The sequence below is a fragment of the Eurypyga helias genome, unplaced genomic scaffold, assembly GCF_000690775.1.
Source record: "Eurypyga helias isolate BGI_N326 unplaced genomic scaffold, ASM69077v1 scaffold8317, whole genome shotgun sequence".
NCBI classification, from domain to species: domain Eukaryota; kingdom Metazoa; phylum Chordata; class Aves; order Eurypygiformes; family Eurypygidae; genus Eurypyga; species Eurypyga helias.
Window position 1 is genome coordinate 43,013 of NW_010263676.1, and position 22,202 is coordinate 65,214.

At 39.5% G+C, this 22,202-nt stretch overlaps 1 protein-coding gene across 1 annotated transcript in view; it reads left to right on the forward strand.

Annotated features, from left to right (window-relative positions):
- Positions 1 to 14,282, forward strand: part of ADCY8 (adenylate cyclase 8 (brain)) — a 51,969-nt gene extending 37,687 nt beyond the window's left edge. The window contains exons 10-13 of the mRNA XM_010156133.1: positions 2,689 to 2,835; positions 9,663 to 9,755; positions 12,093 to 12,207; positions 13,709 to 14,282. Coding sequence (XP_010154435.1) covers positions 2,689 to 2,835; positions 9,663 to 9,755; positions 12,093 to 12,207; positions 13,709 to 14,196 — 843 coding nt within the window. The 3' untranslated portion in view covers positions 14,197 to 14,282. The remainder of the gene's footprint in view (positions 1 to 2,688; positions 2,836 to 9,662; positions 9,756 to 12,092; positions 12,208 to 13,708) is intronic.
- Positions 14,283 to 22,202: the final 7,920 nt, after the last annotated feature.

Sequence of the window (22,202 nt, forward strand, 5' to 3'; positions counted from 1 at the left end):
ACAAGAGGCAATGATACAAATTGCAGGGAGAAAAATCCTTTTTAGCTACAAGGGAAAAAAATTCTTGGGAAAGTGGTCATTGCACTGGGGCTCAGAGAGGTTCTGAAATCTCCAGTCCTGGAGATAATCAGGCTCAAATGTGGCTCAAATAAAAAATATCATGAGACACGTGATCTAATTGGCCCTGTTTTGAGAGGGAACTGAAAAATGAAATGAAAATCTGGTATTCCTAAAAAAGATATGCAAAGTTAACAGAATGCCTTTGCAACTTTAGAATAACCCTCTGTTGCAGAAGCATTGTTTCAGCCCTGACCATTACTAAGGAAGGAACCTGCGCAACAGGCTGCAGACCTGAGCCTCTTGCATCTTCAGCCCTAAGAGAACATTTTTGCCATTTCATATTGCCCCTGAATTGCCTTTTTAGGGCAGTTAACAAATACCCATTTCAGAAACATAGTTTGTGGCTGTGTTCCTAATGAGTGTAGTACAAAAAATAAAGCTTGATAATGGAGTCTCTGGATACTCCCAAAAGAGTGTTTGAAAAGAGGTTGCAGAAAAGTCCATAATTTGTTTCTGAAAACTGTAGTAAGTCACTTACTCATCTGGAATAATGCAAGTACATACTATAATGTTAACTGCGAATAAAGGTTATTGTATGATGAAACTGGAATTTTCTTATGTAATGTATTTTTTTTCACTTGTTTTTGTGACTGTATACACTCACATGTATAATAATCTTCAAAAGCAAAGAGATGCCTCAAGGATCACTGCTGATGCTTCAATAATTTGCTGCTGAATTCAATTCCACCACCCCTGATTTTTGTCAAGCAATTTCCAGAGTGACTGTACTTGGCAATGATTTATGCATGAGCTCTCTGGGTGTAACATCTACCAGACTTCAGTACAATCAACCCTGCAGTTCATGTTTGGCCATTAAGTTAATTTCTCTGCTCTCAAAAAATGAATTCCCAAATGTGTACTGTAAGCATTTTCTCATGGATGTATTATTTCTGTCCTGATGTTTCTTACCAAAAATAGAAAAACTGAGCAGCTGAAGGCTCAGCCAGTTGTTTTCTATCTTCATGGTCTGAGGAAAGAGTATGCTTGCGTTTACATATGCTTCTCCTAGCACTTATTATCTAGTTTTCCATAAGCATCCATGAACCAACGTGTATTATTTTTCTATTCCTATGAAAGGGACTAAGAGTATCCTTGGAGTATGTCTTCCATGACCCTGTAGATACTCTTCAGTGAAAGAATATGTAAGGGCAGGAAGGGAATCAATCATGTTTTTTCTCAAAGCTTTGCAGTGTCCTTAGAAACCGGCAGAATTTTCCCACTTTTAGTGTAGGATGCATTTTTAAAGAGTCTAGATAAGTAGCAGCATTAGCAGAATAGCAAAGTGCAGGGCAGGAGTTCAGGGTGCTTTTCTAGGGAGAAGCAGGATGAAGGAAGGAGAGGAGCCCGAGGTGTTCACATTAGGTGTATCATGTCCAGCAGTAAGTCCTTTTAGCATGAGATCAGAACACTAAAATTTCCTAAAGCACACTAACAACATTGAGAAACCACTACTCCAGGTCAGAATGTCATAAGACAAATCCCAGAAAAGAAATGAAAGTATCCACCATTGGGTAAAACTACAGAAAATGAACTTCTTAAAAAAAAAAAAAAAAAAAAAAAAGAGAAATCATGTTGTTGTGCTGTATTAGCCAGTAGAAAAGCACACCAGGAGTTGGGGGTGGGGTAATTTTTTTTCCTAAACATTTTTTGGGTTCAGAGGAGAACTGACAACATTTTCACATGTATAATGACAAGAAACCATCCATAAATAAGTCTGTCATTCAGTATCAGAGTGAATTATAGGAATAACCTAAGTGGAGGCTTATCCCAGGGCATACTTTATCCTAATTGCCTCCTGTGTCTGATTCCCTATAAGCTGCTTTCTGTCCCCAATTACTCCATTATCACCCTCACTTCTATTTCTCCCTCCTTTCAAACCCTAATAGCAGGAACCTCTCCCAGAACCAGGCAACCAAATGGGTCCACAGTCACCTTAGGAGAAGCACAATTTTCCATAATGTAAGAGCTCTCTGAAAACCTGTGAATAAACAAATTTTTAAAGACCTGCAGTAGTGTATCCACCAGAAAACACGGTAACTGAGAGGACTCTTTATGAAGAGGACATATTAGACATTTTAAATGGTCCCATCTGATCCCTGTTAATCAACAAATTTAGAAATGTATTGTCAACCCCAAGCATTTATGAGACAGATGTAAACAACAATAATAAGTAATAAATATCAGCTTATTTTTACTTGCCTAATAGTGTTTGATTCTCCAGTATTCATACTTGCAAATGAGTCCTTCATTTCTTACAATGGTTCCCCATATAAACCAAAATGGAAAATTCCATTTCATTTTTGCTGCTGTAGCCCCCTGATCTCAGAAGTAGAAAGAGCAGACTTTCAAAGAAAGGGCAAACCCTGCATATCATCTGTAATAATATTATGAGAGCTATTAGCCTCCTCTTGTTGAACTTGGCTAACACTTAATATAGTAATGCTAATCTCAGATATTAAGGTATTATGCATGGAAAAAATAAAAAACCTATTTTTATTGCAGACATTACATTCTTTCCTTATATTACCACTTCAACCCATTTTTCTTCTTTTTTTTTTTTTTTTTTAGGAATTATACTCTCAATCCTATGATGCTGTTGGTGTGATGTTTGCTTCTATTCCTGGATTTGCTGACTTTTATTCCCAGACCGAGATGAATAACCAAGGAGTAGAATGTCTGCGCTTGCTGAATGAAATCATTGCAGACTTTGATGAGGTAATACCAGCTACTAGAAAAAAAATGTTGATTTTTGCTTAAATGATGATTTCCCAAATATCAAATATGTCATCCTAAAATATTAAATTTAGTAACAATTCTGCTTCCAATAACTGCCTGATTCTTTACTCCAATTACGATTGTCTACTTTGCTTTTTTGCTCTTAGTCTTTTCAAATTTTTGTCTGAATGACCCAGTAAGTTAGAAACTGAAATCAATATCTACTTGAGTATAAACATGTATAAATAAAAGCACAATCTTCTCCAGTGTATGTAGAAACAGAACATGCCTCACTTCTGTAGAAGAAAGAAGGATGAAGATATTTGCAACAGTTTTAGTGGTCTAAATCCAAACAGATAGGTATTGTTTTGAAGACATTGGTTGAAAGGACTCAATGAACGTTAAAGGTAAAACAAGTTAGATGTGAAGCACACAGCTCATAAGAAAACACTGGGTATAGAATGAAAGGTGGTGACATATTAACTGAGGAGACCTGTCTGGTCAGGTGTGTTATAGAGAGGTAAATGAAGTAAAGATGCTTGCTTTACTAAGGAATTCAGAGGTAAAGGGAAATTTAAAAAAATAATAATAAATGGAAAGGACATAGAAAGAAAAAATAATTTATTTAGGTATCCTGTGCAGTCAGTTTCAAAAAGGGAGCTGAGGAGAAGATGAGATATACAGGAGAAGTCAATGTAGCTGTTGCCAGGCGGAAGTATGGAAGAATTGGAAAGGGAAGAGGAAGTCAGGAGCAAGTTGCATACATGGTCTTGCATAATCTGCCAACAAGTTAGTAAGGAAGTTTAGACAGGTGGTGTCATGTGCTGCAATGAGCCCCAGAGGATTTAAGGGCACAAAGGACAGACCAACAATGAACTTCGAAAATAATTTTGAAACCAGAAAAGTTGCAATAGTAAGGCCATAATTGCCTAGCATGGGGAATTTGAACCTATACACAGTGAGCTGTTTTCAAGGGTGTGTAGCCCTCCTGAGCTTCCCAAGTGATAGAAACAAAATCTGACCCATCTCTATACTTAACAGTGAGACTGGATCTGTATACCGACTGGAATAGTCGAGATGGAAAAGGGGAGGGGATAGGTGGTGGTGATATAATTGGTCTTTGATTTTGCTTTTGAAGAAGTTATTTAAAGAGAAAGAGGGAAAATCAGATCCTTTTCAGTATTCTGCTGGGCAAGGCAAGACTAGGACTAAATTGGACAACAGGGGAGAGGAGACATGGATACCAAGCAACAGTTGAGAAACAGTAAAAAATCCTACCCAAGAAACCCATGATCTGTGTAATCTCTGTTTATCCCACAGAACATTTTAATTCATTTCTCTCATGTGGTAAAGTATCAGCTGGAGAAGTGATGAGTGTCTTGTCAGTTTGAAATTAAGATGCAGTTCAAGTAAACAGAAGGGAGTAGTTTGTTCCTTCAAAAGAAGCTGGGTCTGGATCTCGCATCCCACACGAGCTATGTAACCATGGAGCAATTGCCTAAAACAGAGAAGGGAAGAACTCCTCTAATGTTGTGGCTTGAAAAAAAAAGATAACATATTTTACCACTCTGGCTCTTAACTCAAAAGGTTTTATCAGAGATTGAGTTTTTGGGAGAAGACAAGAAGGCATACTTAGTCTTTACGTCTGGACTGGGATTCTGCTCATAGATTAAGCATACAAAAAACTTATTCCCAGAAAATTAAAGCATTGACAGATTTCACACCTCTCAAGGTTTCAAAATACAGCTGAATGAAGATTTGAGAACCAGTGTCTCTTTTTTTAAAATTTATTTAGTTCTACCTCAGTCCTACTTTAAACACCTATCCCTCTTTGAGGATCTAGTCTAGAGTTTTTAGTTTGTTTGGGGGTTTTTGCTTTGATGAACAGTTATCTCCAAAGGCTCCAGCATAAGGTACTGAAGGAAAAGATAAAAGTGGAAGGCATACAACTGAGAAAAAGAGATTAGGGGAAAAAAAGTTATCTTTATTTTTATTATTATTATTATTTCATCCTGAGCAGCAACTACCTACAGCTTCTCACAAGTTTTGAGGGATTTCTTTTCAATTTGCTCCTATGGTAAAAGTTATGTTATCTTCATTTCATAAGTGGATAACAAATGCACCATGGGACAATTGACCTTCCTGCATTTTTTTGTAAACAAAGATACCTGTGTCCACACCAGAAGCTAGAATCTAAATATGAACCTAGGCCAGGGTCTTACCTGCACCTTCATCCATATTCATCCTGGGCCTCTGCATGGGGAATGTTCATACAGTGGTAACTCATAAAAACTGGGCCAGGGTTGAGATTACTGAATTGTGAGAGACAATGAAATTGTGAGTTTATCCATATGATCGGTCAGATACTAAAATTACTAGTGGGAAACAGAAAAATTCCTGTGGAATTTTTCCTGTGGATGCATCCCTGTGCATTTTAGTAAAAAACAAAACCACCCTGCTATGGGAAGAGCTCTGTCACCTGCTAAGGTCCTGCACTGTTTTCCCTATGGTATAAATACCTGCTTCTTGTCTCGGAGATCTTGCACAGCTGTCAGCACACTCCTTGACTAATAGTTTTGGTTTTCTTTCCAGATCTGATTAAAATTATTATGGCTCAAACTTAATGCAAAGCCTATTGTTATGAATCAATTTAAGATATTTTGTCATGCACGTTCACATAATCTTCACAATAAAATTCCATTGCTGCCATGGTGATTACTGAAGACAAGGTTTTCATCAAAAGCCCTAACACAATATTACACTTAGGCCCCTAACACCTGCTCTGTAATTAATAAAGGACCTAATTAGGGACTGAACTATGTCCCAGACATGTTTAGTTGAATAATAGATATGTTCTTGGTACGGGTAGTAAATGAAATTATGTGACGCCCTGCTGACTGCTAACCTAGTTGTAGTACGGTCATGCCATTAATTTATTCCCTCTAAGCGATGTAAGAGGTGATAGGCCAGACCGAACAATGAAATTCAGTAATCCTACTCATGGATAAGGAACCAGAAGGTATTTCAGGTACAGTGTTTCAGGGCCAGTAATGTTCCCATGTAAGTGTTGCCTAACGCTACATGATGTCACTATACCTTGTTTTTCATGATGCTTATTGCCAAATTTTTCTGCTATCTGAATACAGCCCTGGAAGCAAAATGCAGATGTGCAGCTTGAGAGCAGAGGAGATCTGTTAGCCATGGGAAAACCGCTCCTCAGCATCACCTGAACACTTCTGTAGTGACACCCAGATGTAGAAACCTTAGCACAGGATTGTAAGACATGGTGCAATTTGAGATATCCTAGGTGATTTGCACCAATCACATGGGATTCCCAGGTCCCATACTGCACTGTCAGAAAACTCATGCTCTTCTGGAGCTAGACAATGGAGGTTTTTCAGGGAAGCATGTTTTAGATGACACTAGAGATCTGTGTTTAGACAACTGAATTGAGTTCCTAATCTCAAATCAAATTCTGCTCTGTGAGTCCCCTCCTTTCCTCACAGAGGTAATAGTAGTAGGGATGCTGTGTCCATAGGCCCAGGAAGATGTGTCTGAATGAAAGAAGTGGTAAAAATACAAATTGACCTGGTTTGGAAAATGTGATGAGTGCACAGGAGGGAGATGTGGGTTGTTATTTTTCTTCTTTTTAGATGAGCTTCCCGCTTACTACAAAACAGAAGGCTTACAATCCAGATCTGTTATTTTGTTTACCAGGGAGTGGATCTATGTTAGGGAGTCAAAGACAGTTGAACAAAATATAGTGAATGGTGAAACAGAACCTGCCACCAAAAACTGCACAGGGTAGGAACCCACAGAGGAGTCGGGTTGTGACTGGGTCTTTCTTAGGGAGATGGAGGAACCTTGTCCAAAAGTCAGTCAGCAGGTGATTGACTCTTTGCAAAAGAGAGCCTTTACTGAGGATTCTGGTTTCCCTGATAGCTCAAATATCTGTTGATTTCCAAATGATCCAGGCTTACTGTTGACTGAGGCAGAAAGGGAGATGTTGGTTTCTGCACTGACAAAAGATTATTATTTCTATTTGACATACAGCATTATTAGAGAATATAGTTATATATAATTCCCTATTCTGCACCCAAGCACAGAGGTGCTGACAGGAAGAGTTCATACATCAAAAAAGAAACATGAACTCTGAATATCTATTTTCATAACTATGCATTTTATATGACTGTAGTCTTAAGACACATACAGGGCTGAACTCCCATTCTTAGAGATGTTGCACCAAAAATAATATTGGAGCATTTCTCCTCAAGATTATGAGTCTTGAAGGATTTTTTTTTTAATTGTAATATTCTTTCTAACATTTTTAATCTATCATTTATCCATCTTAGTGATGTTGTAGTTGGGATTTGTGCTTTAATAAGAACTTTCTAGTTCATGGGAATTTTTCCCTCCATTTTCTTTATCCTGCAGTGATTTACATGGTGTTTACAACAACAGATTTTAAAATATTATGTTGCCACAAATAGAGGTTTTGGCAGAATGCAGGATATTGCGTTCAGACTTTACTGATTACTTTGCAATTGTGTGCCATGTCCTGGAACATTCTCTTTTGTACTGGTTGGTACATGTTTCATTGCATGTGGATATCCCAGGGTCTGACCTCCATATAACCTTGGCTGTAAATGAATTGTGGCATCAAGCCATTAGTTCCTTTTCAGATTCCAACCACATTCTAGGCTTTGAAAATGTTCCCCGGACTATCTTGTTAAATTAGCAAGCCTGTTTAAAATGTTGTAAAAAATAGCAGCTGATTTAAGGCTGAGTTGGAATAACTTTCCCCAGTATCAAAATCCATCATCCTGTCATACTGTGAAGAAAGTAATTGGTAAATAAACCATTATTTGAAGAAAGAAAGAGGCTATATAACAGACAGGATAAAGCAGGGGAAAAATAGAGATTTGGAAACAATAATGAATGACAAGAAAAAAGATAACTTGAGAATATTTCTTCTAAATTGCCTTACAGCCAATAGGTCCTTTCTTTCTTAAAGAGAGTCATTTTAGATATTTATCCTACATTTTAAATTACTGTGCTGTTTGCTGTTGCTTCCAGCAACCATCTGGAAATGAAAATATAGGCTGTTTTTAACCAAGACCATTTTCTCCCTTTGCCCACACACCTGGTGCTCTCAGACTGCTCACAAAAGCAGAGCTACAAGAAATGATCTTTTTCTTTAGGAGAGCAGTTGGAAGAGCTGCCCTTGTAGGAGGGAAACGTAGATAATGGGCTTTTCTGGCAGTTTGAAGAAAAATAAGAAACAGGTCAAGTTTTTGGACTTTCCTGACTTGGAAAGGAGCCATTAACCATATGGCTTTGTATTCCCTGTGCGCAATGCTGTGCAGCCTCCCATTAGAGACAGATGGTGCTGTATCTGTGCACGACCAGCAAAGCCTCCAAGACCCCGGCGCTCCGGCTGACGTACGCTGTGGTTAGTTCAACTGCAAGGGATATTTCATGTTATCCCTTTGGTATGTTTCTCCCTTTGAATTAAATAATCCCTTTAGGTTTTAATTGACAGGAAACTCAAACCCACAAGATGGAAAAAGAATGCACGACAGTGTATAAAAAAAGGGGGAAATGCTTCATTAAATTTTTGCCTGACCACAGCAAGATTTTTTCATTTAAATCACAACTAAGCTGGCCTTTAGAAATGAAAGTTTGAAATTCTTTTTCTCTGTGAACTGTTTTATTTTCTTCTAGGACTGCCTACACAATTCATACCTAAATTTATTAGATACCTTACTGCTTACCATGAAGTTTCCTGGGGTATTCTGTTATTAACACCAGCAATACACATTTTTAAAGCCTGTGATGAGGTGATATGTGCCCATATCCCACATAAAGCTCTATTGTCATTGATAGAGTTCAGAACCTGAATCTCTGCTTAGATCTCTCAAGGAATTAAGGCTTTGGCTTTTATTTCATGGCAAGTTCTAAGGCAAACCATATATATGGTTTACATATGAAATAGGGACCAAACTGTCACTCCCACTCCACTCAGTGCTTCAGTCACTGGACTAAATTTATTCTTCCTCTTGTAGATTCTCAAGTTGACAAGTTTTTTATGCCTACTTTGCACCCATAGCTAACCCAAATAGGTGTATGTGTTTACCACTTCCCATTTGTTGCCTGTATTTTTTGTAGAAGGGGAAAATAACATAAGAGCAGACCAAATGACCCAAGGGACATACCAGTGTTAGGTCTGACAGTGAGTAGAGGGAAGCATGGGATACACGAGGACTTGATCTCTCACAGAAGTTCTTTGGAGGCATCTACCTCCAATTATTGACTGGGTAAGATGGTTAAAACTGTTATTTTAAGAGGACTGAATTCCCTTTAACACTTGTCTCATCATGTGAATTGCTGCTGTAGCAGCACTTTATTTGCAGACTGAGTTCCTCCAAAAGAGATTTAAGAACACTTTTAAATGATCAAGTCTTCTTGTAGCTACACATACATAGCAGAGAGAGTTTGTCTTCACTAACTCTCAGTGATTATACCTCTGGAAATGCAGGACCTATCTGCATTTAAGTTAGATTGGAATATGCATGGGTTTTTATTAACCATTATGGGATTTACCAATCAGCTTTACAGAGCACAGCAGAGCGTAGCTTGAATGCACTCTGTGAGCAGATGATGTTGCAAGGAGCCCCAGCTCAGTGTGCCCCAGAATCCAGAATGAACAGTGCACCGTGACCAACTGGAGCAGGTCATGACCTAGTGTCACGACTCATTTCGGTATCTGTAGAAGCATTTTGCATTATGTTACAGGAATAATGGTGGGTTTTTTACATATGTATTAGTTACTAGGTGAAGAGAGATTTCAAGATATTGAAAAAATTAAAACGATTGGCAGTACATACATGGCCGTGTCAGGATTATCACCTGAAAAACAGGTAAGAGAATAATTTTCCTTAAGAAGCAAAGCTTTTGGTATGTCCTAACATTCATATTAGAGAATATTAATGTTATCTTTATGATATTCATAAAGCTGTGCTTGCTAAAAGAAAACAGACATTTGGGGCTTCTGGCAGACAACAGTTGCACTTCCTGATGAATTGAAATGCCATCTTGTGCTCAGAACAAGAACCATATGGATTCTTTCCTCAAATTTAGGTTTATAGGAGAGAAAAAAAGTCTCCTTTCAATCACACTGATGTGAATCTAGAGCAGGTCTATCTATATCTTCAGACATACTTCAAAGTTAACACTGTAACTCAGCCTGGGATCCGGCTGACAATCTCCAATAACCTATGAAGAGAGATCTATTAACTGACAGCATACTTATGCAAGTGTGAGGTTGCATTTACACATTTTTGTGATTATGTAGCTGTGTACCTACAGTCAGCTCAATACACTATAAGTCAGAAAGAAAGCAGACCCATTGGTTCAACTGAAGAACATCACGAAGCCACGCTCCCCTCACTTGCAGAGATGCAAACCAAGCTGAGGGAAAAATCAGCCACAGAGGACACATGCACAACCACAGCCATGAACCTCAGACAAGTCAGATAAGAGAAATCCATTCATAATTACACCCAAGAACATGCCTGGAAACAGGGTCTCCAAAGGAATGAGAGGCTCTAATACACATCCTGGAAAAAGTTGGCTGTTGCTGAAATCTGTCTTCTTTGGCAAGCAGTGCCTCTCCCCAAGGAAGAGCACCACAAAAAATGGTGTGCTGCCCCAGATCAGCCACACAGTGGGAATCAGATCTGCCCACATCGACAGCAACAGCCAGAAAAGCAAAAACCAGATTAGCATGAGCTTTATAAACTAGAAAATTTCCATTGTTTGTTTAGAATTCATTATAAAACATTTGGAGTGTAACTAGCTGAGCAGCTCCCACCTACAGAGTAACAAGTGATGCTGACAGATAGAAATCCACAAAACTAGGCATGCATGAGATTTTTGTTTGTTCCAAATGCTTCTGTGCAGAGATGAGCAAAGAAGGGCTGAACATCAGGGAGGAAGCTGGTTATAGCTACACAGGTTCTAACCACTCCCTTTGACTCTTGATGTGGGTAAAAATTCAAAGGGGGAAAATCTTTACTGCTTTTCCAAGATTAATGAGGATTAACTCATCCTTTTTCTTGAACTGTAAAATGCTAATTGAATTTTTATGTGTGTTTTAAATATACTTACCTTCACACATGCATGTCTGTCACCTTGTCAGCGTCTAAGAGGTGAAGGCTGTGGAGAGAGGCTGGCAGGCTGTGAATTGGAGGAGACTAAGGACAAGGACTGAGCACAGTGTAAAAAGAACAGGGTGATGTCAGGGAGATGCTTATTTTCAGTATTAAACATGGAGGATGATTAAAATTGTATAGGGCTGGCCTACGTGGTCCAGTGGGGAGCTTGTGATGCTTCACTTCTGATGAAAGAAAGTCTTCAGAATAAGTAAGATGATCTCGTACCTCTTGCAGACCAAAACCACCCCTGTTCCTTACTCCACTGCCTGCTCAGAGAAACAATGAGTTCCCTATCCTCCCTTGAGAGTCCCTGTCCCCATCAGCTGACCTGTTAGTATTCTGGGAAGACTAAAACCTCCTCCTGGTCCCCATCTGTGTATCAGCTGCCCTGTAGGAATGGAAATGGAGGGGAAGGAGCAGGGAGTGACTTGACTGCTCTAAGCAGAGGATATTAATGAGCTACAGAACAGCTTTTTCTATCCCACTTTACTGGTCCCAGGTTGCCTGGCTTGCCCTTCCAAGGTCCCTTCCAACCCAAGCTATTCTATGATTCTATGTTGTCCCTGTCACTATTCCATCCCTGAGACCACTGGAATTGGTGCTTTTCCTGGGTGACAGTTTCAGCAAATGAGAATTACATCTTTCACTTCCTTTGGTCTACTTTCTACTTGCTTACATGGGTCATCCCTTGTTCTCACTAGATTTGTCCCTTTCAACTGAGCTATCTCAATCCTCTTTGTACTTCTCAGCCTCAGATAGATTGCACATGCCTTACTAATTCCCATTATTGCCTGTCAGATTATTGGCAGGAAATCACTTTCTTTGGTACTTCACACTAAAATTCTCTGTATCAAGGTATAAAAGTGTTGTAATAGAAATGGGAAGCATTACCATTAATAATACCCTACCTCTCCTGGATGCAGTATGTTGAGACTGTTCTTACAAATTCCAAATTTAGATACTTGGCACTTGGTAGGGATGGACGGGAGCTGGGCAAATGTAAAACTTTTCTAACATATTCGTTTATAACTTACTCCTCAGCAATGTGAAGACAAATGGGGGCATTTATGTGCCCTGGCTGACTTCTCCATAGCTCTGAATGAAAGCATACAGGAGATCAACAAGCATTCATTTAACAACTTTGAACTCCGTATTGGTAAGTATAGCTCAAACATAAGAATTAAAATGGGGTTTTGTCTACAAGGATTCAACTCTGTAAGTGCACCTCAGAAGCACTGCAAGGACATGGACAATTTAAGAGACTTCAAATACTATATCCTCTGTTTTCAAATTGACTTCATCCCAGGCAAAGTTAGAAATAAGAAATTCTCTGTTTGCAGAATATGAGCCCTAATTCGGGGACTGCAGGAGTTCTAAGTTTTAGTGTATTGTGAATGAGTAGCATAATTAAGCTACTGTCTGACTTTAGCAAGTCTGGCAAAGACCCCATAGATATGACAAAAAGTGAACTGGGCAGCCCAGACCTTACCCCTAGCTTGATACTGGCTTGCACAGTCTCTAATTAATCTCCCTGTCTTAGACTGTTTTTCAGTAAAGGTGTAATAGTAACCTATCCAAAAGCCAACGTGTAGTACCTTGGTTTTGCACAAAAATTGAATTCCAGTTCTGAATTACCAGTGGCAACATTTCTGAATTGCTATCATGGGGAATTTATTATCCTGGATGGGATATCCTGCATGGCTAGTAGGACAGGACATGAAAAGAATGTCTGAATAACACATAACAAGAATAAATCTGATGGTTTCTTGTGTTGACTGTATCACTGGCCAAAACCAAAAACCACCTGGAAGAAACATGTCATTTACAGATAATCCCACCATAAAAATGCTGAAGTATATTTATCAGACACAGCATGGAAGGTCACAGTATCACTATCTGTGGTCTGTACTTCCTGACAGTTTTGAACAGAAAACTCTCAATTCCCAAGGTTTCTCAGGGAACATGCATCCACACCTAGTAATTAAGAATCACTTGCAAAGATTTCATAGAGCATGAATGCAACAGTATTTGGAAATCATTTCTATCACCACTTAAAAAAAATATTATCAAAACAAAAAAATCTAAAAAAATAAGATCCTTTCCTCAAATATGTGCCTTTCACTATCACTAAATATAGTCTTAAATTACAGCTGTAGAAAAAAAAAGTTTCTTCTCTATTATTGCTTCTCTTGAATCTATGCAATGATCTTAACAATCAATCTTTCAATAACTTCATAGAATACTTTAATATTTTCACTTAATGGAACATAAGAATGTAATTTTTTGACTGTCTAGCACTAAAAAGATTGCCTTCAACAAGTGTAGATCAAGAAAGATCCTTCCAGAGAGATCTTTCCTACTACCTATGAATCAGTTTGCAGGACTTTTGACAATAGTGTGCAGAATACAGGTGATACAGAAGTACCATGGTTCCACTGAGATGGTCATCCTCTAAAATAACTCTGTGGGTATCACTTTTCATGTTTTCTAGCTTTTCTGGCTTTTTTTTCTTACTTTCTTTGTATATAAACCTCTTCCTTAAGCTTAGAGATAAATTATTCTGAACCAGTGAACCAGGGTTTATCTGTTTCTTAATTGTAAATATGGGTTTCAGCCATTCTTGTCTAACTGGCTGTCTTCTTTTTTTCTTTAAATAGGGATTAGCCATGGCTCTGTTGTAGCGGGAGTTATCGGTGCTAAGAAACCCCAGTATGATATCTGGGGCAAAACGGTTAATTTAGCAAGTCGAATGGACAGCACAGGTGTTAGTGACAGAATACAAGTGCCTGAAGAAACGTATCTGATCCTGAAGGACCGGGGATTTGCCTTCGACTACCGAGGAGAGATTTATGTCAAAGGTATCAGTGAACAGGAAGGAAAAATCAAAACATATTTTCTTCTAGGAAGAGTTCAACCAAATCCTTTAATCTTACAACCAAGAAAACTGACTGGACAGTATTCATTAGCAGCTGTTGTATTAGGACTTGTGCAGTCTCTTAACAGGCAAAAACAGAAGCAAATCCTTAATGAGAACAACAACTCTGGAATCATAAAAGGACATTATAACCGGAGGACATTGCTCACTCCCGGTGGATCTGAGGCAGCAGCCCAGGCAGAGGGGGCTGACAAAACTGAATTGCCATAATCAGCATTTTGTTTGTGTTCTTTTTTTTGTATTTCTTTTATATATAAAAAATAAATATACAAATAAAAAGGGTTTAATTTTTTTTACAAGAAGTGTGATTATTTTATAGTGTGATATTTCAATGAAATTCACATTCCTACATTTTAACAAAGGGAGCCAACACCACTCCCCCTAGCTGAGATTAGCCTCTGGATGTCCAGAGCTACAGTAGCTTTAGACCATCACTCTGCTGTGCCAGCTACTTCCAGAAAGGGGAAAGAATAAACCTCTGGAGGGATTCGGAACATAAATTGTGTAGGGAGTTAAGGATGGGAAAGGGAGGAAATACTACCTGAAATTTTTGGGTGAAAGCAAAGACATAAGGATATTGAGTAGGTTCTTCTCACCCTAGTTGCCTTCAGGTAGACTTATACAGATCTAAGCCAGCTTCCTGGTCCCTGTAACAGCCAGGGAAAAGCTAGTCAATACAATTAAAGGATTTTAAGGTGTGCTATGTGTTCAGATGTGAGGATCTGGTAGATAGAAGAGGTGCATCTTGCCCTGAACCACTGATTCCATTGATTCCACTGGCTGTGGGCTCTTAAAATAGCCTCAGGTGTCCTCCTCACAAGCAGGTGACTGCACTGTAGACAGATAAACTGGATGATAAAATGTACCTGTCCTCTTGGGCCCAAGCCAGGAGGTCAAGGCTCTCCTGTAGGCCCTTTGTCATGTCTGTCAGTCCCATTTGGAGGGCTCAAATGCACTATGGTATATTGATTGGCACAACACCTATGAACGGGTGACAGAATTACACCTTAAATGAGATGTCTGGAACCTACAGCTGAGCCTGTTGTCCAGTCAAGGAACTAATCAACTTCTCTAGTCTTAACTCCACCACCAATCTGACTTCTCACCAAAACAAGGGTTGTCTGAGTACATGCTGAATTACAGTTGTGGATACCCCATCCCTGGCTGTCTTCAAGGCCAGGCTGGATGAAGCTTTGAGCAACCTGGTCTAGTGGAAGGTGTCCCTGCCCATGGCAGGGGAGTTGGAACTAGATGATCTTTACGGTCCCTTCCAACCCAAACCATTCTATGATTCTATGATAAGTCTCACTGCTAAAATACTGCTCAGTTGCCTTAAGAGGAAGAGAGGCCAAGACTGAGGATACCCCACATTATTTGTGTGCCAGCACAGAAACAGTCCTGCTGGGATGCTACAAGGACACACCTAGGTGTTACAATCCCTGCATCAAAAGGTGGATAACTTTTTGGGGAGCCACTACTAACTAATTTCACCTTGGAAACAGTAAAGATATAGCACAGGTTCCTACATGCATTGGTGCCATGATTCATACTAAGCTGTAACATGCACAAATGAACTTCTCATCAAGTCTGTATGCCCAAAGGAGCTGGGTTTGCCTCTGTAAATGTTATCTTTAAAGCAAATCACAGATGGAAGCAGCAGAACCTGTAATCACACAGTAATCCCCACACAACCAATACAAGGCAACATATGGATTCTTTCTAAATAGAGGCCTTGCTTTTTGCAGACTTACACAGTCCATAAGGAAAACTGAGGTTTCTTGGGAGCATCACCTGTGGATCAAGCACATTTTAAAAAGACGGAAAATATGGCTAGGAAATGTTCATTCCTACATTTTATAAGACACTACTCTTTACTAACAAAAGAAACACCAAAACATGAAGGTGTTTCATTATAGTAAGATAAAAATAATGCTTTTCATTGTAAAATAACCTGATGAATAGGTTTATAGGGCAAAATTTAATCAGCTGAATACCACCTTCATAAGTAGAAAATAACAATGACTAAATAAATTCCACAGAAAATTGTATCACTGAACGACGGGTCTGAGCACAGAGAGTAAAGAAATGTTACACCCAGTGATGATGCTGCCAGTAACTGAGGTCTCATTCCAATTTGATTACTCCTTTGAATCCCCACTAATATCTTTTTTATGCTGCACTGAGAAAACTAAGCCCCTCAGCTTACCCAGGCCAGTGCTGCTACTGTAGGAGATGAAGACAAGGAAGGGGTAGCATCTGAAGCAGTTAAATTAATTTCATATTTACAGTTGTGTTTGAGGCACTAAAGAAGGAAGTTTGGGCAGCTTAAACAGCTCATTAACAGCTGTCCTCTCCACAGCTTATTTCTGTGTTGGATAAGTTCACTTCTGGTTCTCTAAACATTTAATTCTTGCTAATATCCCAGCTGAACTGGTTTTCTAATTCTCACCACTGCTGCCAACCTCTGTAATGACAATTAACAATGAGTGGAAGGTGTTAACTAGATAACAAGATTGGGAACTGGATCTATGAGGGCAACTTCATTGCTCCTTAGCACAGGCCAAAATCTTCTGCTTATCATAGATGAGGATAGCTTTCTGTGTTATCCCTCTCAAAATCTCAATTAGCATAGCTATGTTTCCCAGCAAAATTGTCTGCTAATGAAGTCTGCGTCTGTGTTGACCCAAGAAAGAGTTCCCTAAATCAGCTCATTGCTATGAATAATTCTTTAGTGAGGAATTTCACCTGTGACTGCCAGAGGTAAATCCCTTCTTGGGACTACTTGTCACCCCAGCAATTACACTGCTTGTTCCTTTTCCAAATGTGCTGACCTTAAAGGTTCAGCAACGTTATTTCTTATTATAACATCTGTTTTCAGTGGAACAGCAGCTATTACTTATGCTTTCAGTCTTTTAGTTTTACTCCATAACATTATGGTACCATTACAGTATTCCACTTCCCATCACAAAGCTTCAGTTTCTTGTTCATACAGGATAGAAATGCTCCCACAAGAAGGACCTATAAAGCCATAACACCCAGTTAACATCATTTGAAACATACGTGCCAGGGTTAATAAAGGTAAATTCCCTTGATATTGTACCTCTTTGGCCAAATCACCTAGCCAGTATTGAGAGCTGTCCTAGATTTCCCCCATTAAGAGGAGAAAGCATTGGCAGAAACTGATTGTATCTTTGATGTCACCTTATTTATTTCTACAAATGTGCACAACAGAAACAAACAGCAGCCAGCTGCTTGCTCAGACATTTGTACCTCCATCCCTCCAACAAGCTCCATGCCATAAGCTCTGCTGACTTAAATGTTTTCTAAACAAACGTGCTGAAATCCACAGCTTTCTTCTCAGAAAAGTAACATACAATCAACTACATCAAGGGCAGTTCATGCCAGCTTTGAAGTACTCATTCTTAATCATTAAAGCAGATGGAATATTGACTGTCTGGGCAATAGTTCTGTACCAAAATAATAACTCTGTAGTGCTCCAAGAGTGTATTTGCAACCCTCACTCCTATGTTCTAGCAAAGATCGTATCTATGGCAAGAGTGCTTGTCTGCAGGACAGGGAAAAGTTTTAGTGTTGATTAATTTATGCCATTTACCAATTTTAGTAATACCTATACAGAAAGTCACAGTTAGGTAGTGATACCTGTCCAGATATCTACTCTTGGCTCACTTAAGATGTTTACCTCTACTGAGAGCAGTTTGATCGGTGTGTTACCATTTAGATGTGTACACTGACCAACAGAAAAAACAGCTCAAAAAATAGCCTTTGCATTCAGGGGAAAAATATCACTCACTGTCCTCAGCTTTAATTCATTCCTGATTACTTCACAGTCGTTTGCACATTTTGAAAAGCGCAGCAAAAAAAATACCAGCTAATCCTTTTCTCATTAGCAGAAGAACTTCAGCTGCCTTTCCTAAGTGCAATGGGAGTCAAGGAGTTTATACAAACAGACAGCACAGCAAAGGTGGCTAATCGCCAAACGTCCTGTCGCTGTCCACTGCCAACCTGCAGCACAGGGAGCGGAGAGCCCGGCTCCAGACCTGACTTGATGAACACACAGGGAAATGATCAGAGGAGAGGGAAATAACATTAACCATCAACGGTGGTACATGGTAAGCATTGTAATTGCACAGTCAACTTATTAACCTCCCCATCAATCTTTTTCTGTTGCTCAACGACAGTGACACAATTAAGCGTCTGTGGTTTCCTCAGCGCTGCGCTTTGCTAGAGGAGAGGAAAAAATATGACAGCAGAGCAGTCAGCAGATGGGAGGGAAGGGGTAAGAATTCAATATCCATATCTCTAGGCACTTGAAACCTACTGCAGTTCAGTTAGTATTTAAGGAATGTTCTTATTAGCTCTTCTGGTAGAACAAAGTTTTTCCTTGGTTTACATAACTTCAGTAGATAAGGCCTATTTTTTTCCAAAAAATATTCTTCTCTGCCCATTTTCCACTAAGTTCTTTTTTAGGTGATGGCTGTCAGAGTTACAGAGCCATCCAGAGACAGATTCATTCAGCTCTTTCATGTGAAAATGACAGCAATGTACAGGGCTGGTTAGACACCACCTTCTGTAAAATGCCACTCATGGTACTTCTCCTGACCCAGATCTCCTTCAGCCCAAGGTGTTTTTTTCTGGCCGGTAAATATGTTACTATTGATACATTGAACATATCTCTGTTTCATAATCCATATATCTTTTGAGGGTCTTGAAATAAGTGCCTCCTTCAGCTTTGCAATATTTAAAGAAACAAAAAGCACCACTGTTGCCACATGGAGAAAAAGAAGAAGAAATCTCAGCTGGTTTGCTGAAAATCTGAAGTTCTAAAACAAATGGCATATGTGTGAAATGACTTTTGATTACAAAACCATTCCAGGCAGCATTGACATGGGATGATACGCCAAGTGCAGCTTTCACAGCAACAGGATATAAAGTATCATTTTAATTAACCCATTAGTTACTTAAAATAATACAACTGCAGCCTCTTCCTACTCATCTTCCCTCACAGAAACTATTGTGACAATCTGTCATTTTTCTAAGTTTCTATAAATCACCAAGTAATTTTGCTTCAGATGAGTGATTGTCTCCTCTGGATGTGCCCAGATCGATGCCATAAAGCTAAGACCAGGAGTCAGGAGTCACACCCCTGTCTCTGGGGTCAATGCTCTTTGTATGGGTAAGACCAAGGCTCCCAGTGGGACCAGCTCCTTCCCCATGGTCCTGTTCCTGGGAAAGGAAAGACCAGGGGCTTGGGCAGGCTTGGAGCTGTAGCCTAACACTTTTCCTGTATGAATGAGGGTGGGGAGAAGACCCAAGCAAGAATCATCCCACAAGGTGAGTTAAGATGCTGCCTTTACAGCACTAATTATGTATTACTCATTCTTCATTAACAGCCCAGTTACCTACAAGTTGTTGTAATGGCTACTCAGCAGCTTAGCTGCTCCAGACCTGCTCAGAGTAATTTCTCCCTGTGAAATCGCCTGTAAAACAAACAAAAAAGTAAACAAACAAACAAAAAAACCCAGCTGGAGCACAAGTCCTGTGAGGAGCAGCTGAGGGAACCGGAGATGCTTAGCCTGGAGAAGAGGAGCCTCAGGGGACACTTTATCGCTATCTACTGCTACCTGAAAGGAGATTGGAAAGAGGTGGATGTTGGTCTCCTCTCCCAGCTGACAAGTGACAGGACAAGAGGAAATGGCCTCAAGTTGCACGAGGAGTGGTTTAGATTGGATATTAAGAAAAATTTCTTCACTGAAAGGGTTGTCAAGCACAGGAACAGGCTGCCCAGGGAAGTGGTTGAGTCACCATCCCTGGAGGTATGTAAAAGAAGTGTAGACATGATGTTTAAGGACATGGCTTAGTGGTGGTATTACCAGTGTTAGGTTAATGATTGGACTTGATGATCTTAAAGGTCTTTTCCAACCTAACTGATTATATGGTCTTGTTATCCCTAAAACTTCCAGACATTACAAAAATATGTCCATAAATATTCTGCTGGAGGTCAGTGGCAGAACTGAGTCAAGCTGTGTGGCTTATGGAAACGAAGGCTTTGCTGGAGTTAATTGATTTAATTTCAATATATGAAAATTTTCATGGGCCAAAAATAGTAGGTTTTTGAGACCTTTTTCAGCTAGTGAAGCACAACAAAAATGATGATGGGAAGTTAAACAAGGTCAAATTGAAAATAAAGCACATATATTTGACAGTGAACATGATTAACCACTGTAACAAACCACCATGAAAAACAGTGAATCTATTATCTCCTGAAGAGTTCAAAACACGATTATAGAGAACATTGTGGAAATTATGCTTTATTTAATACAAGTGCCTGAGTCCACTGATAGGGAAAAAATGAGGCTTTCTACAATCTGTAAAGTCCCAACAGCCAGACTGTTGAAGATTTCAAGATTTTTTTTTTTTTTCTAAATCCATGAATTTGGCATTATCTCTTCACCACTGAGATAAACAACCAAAATAGAAGAAGGCAGAATCTTCAGTCCTGAGAAAGTTTCACAGCTCTTGCTAGTTACTGACTGAAGATGAGGAAGGCAAACCTCTTCCAGTTCATGCATTGATTCAGAGCCCAGAAAAAACGTTATTTGTTATTTGTCTCCCTTTGTGGAAGGCAACAGAGGCATTGCCAAACAGTGGCTCAGCTCACTGGCAGACGCTCTACCAAGATATTTAGCTTCCCTATCACTTATATAACTGCTTCATCGATTTTAGTGAAAAAACTCTAGATTCAAACATCAGGAAAGAAATTGCATTACTCCCTCAACTGCATTCCACTATTCCCACCCCATCACCTCTCACTGTGCCATTTCTCCTTACATATCCTGGTGCTCAGAGCAATAACTTCCCACTGCATTTGTTCTGAGTAAGGTCTCCAAGACCCACTGGGGAAGAGCATTTGTTTCCTAACAGGTGTCTGTTCACAGAGGATTTAGGGATATCTGAGGAAACCTTTGTGAGAGTTGTGTGACCTTGGCTACAATGAGGGTGTTCATACTTTCCCTTATAACTAAAAATGTGGCCTTGAGTTAAATGGATGAAGAGTTTGCTAGAGTAGGTTTTTTATGTCTTCCTGTCATTTTTATGTAAGGATATGATATTAAGTACATAACATACCCAGCCTGACAGGCTTCTGGAGGCTTTTGTTCCACAGCCAGAAAAGCTTCTGCTGAATAGAAAACACAGGATGCACTAAAACAAGAATGAAAATAAAAGCTTCCTCTGAAGCTGTGTAGAGAGAAAAAAAGAGAGGCATGTTAAATGCTCAGAAAATATCTTCCAAATAACCCAATTACCTATTTGCAACCTGTAATTCATGATGCATTTCTCAAACTTCTCACAAAGACTGACAAGAAGAATTTTTCCCTGTCCCTCCCCAAACTGCACCATTACCTAATTCTGTCACCAAGACGAGAACAAGTTAAGTCCTAATATCTCACTTGGATTAGCAGTTCCCACCAAATGACAGAGGCGAGAGATTTGTACTGGAAAGTAACAGTGGGAAGGCAGAATAAAAGCCACTGCTGCTTTGAATTATTAGCAGTGTATCACCGCAGCGCACATACCAATCACACTGTTCTCTTTTCTGGTGCCTCAGGAGAAAGGAGCATAGTTTCCAAAGCGCTTTTAAAAGCTCTTTGAGTCCACCCAGTTATTTTATACCAGGGACAGTTTCAGGGCAGGGCAGACTTCTTGAAGACGTATCAGCCTGCTTAGCGGCATGAAATGAGGGTTTCACATCGGTTATTTTAGGAAGACATTTTCAACAGCATCTGAATGGAAGGAGAATATTTTAGTGCTTCTAAACTCCTCAGATTCTGTTAAAATCATAGCATCATAGAATGGTTTGAGTTGGAAGGGACCTTAAAGACCATCTAATTCCAATCCCCCTGCCATGGGCAGGGACACCTTCCACTAGACCAGGTTGCTCAAAGCCTCATCCAGCCTGGCCTTGAAGACAGCCAGGGATGGGGCATCCACAGCTTCTCTGGGCAACCTGTTCCAGTGCTTCACCACCCCCTCCATGCAGAACTTTTTCCTGGTGCCCAATCTAAACCTCCCCACTTCCAATGTAAACCCAATACCCCCTGTTCTGTCAATACAGGCCTTTATAAAAAGTCCCCCTCCAGCTTTTTTGCAGGCCTCTGGACTCGCTCCAAAAAGTAATATTTACTATTATAGAATCA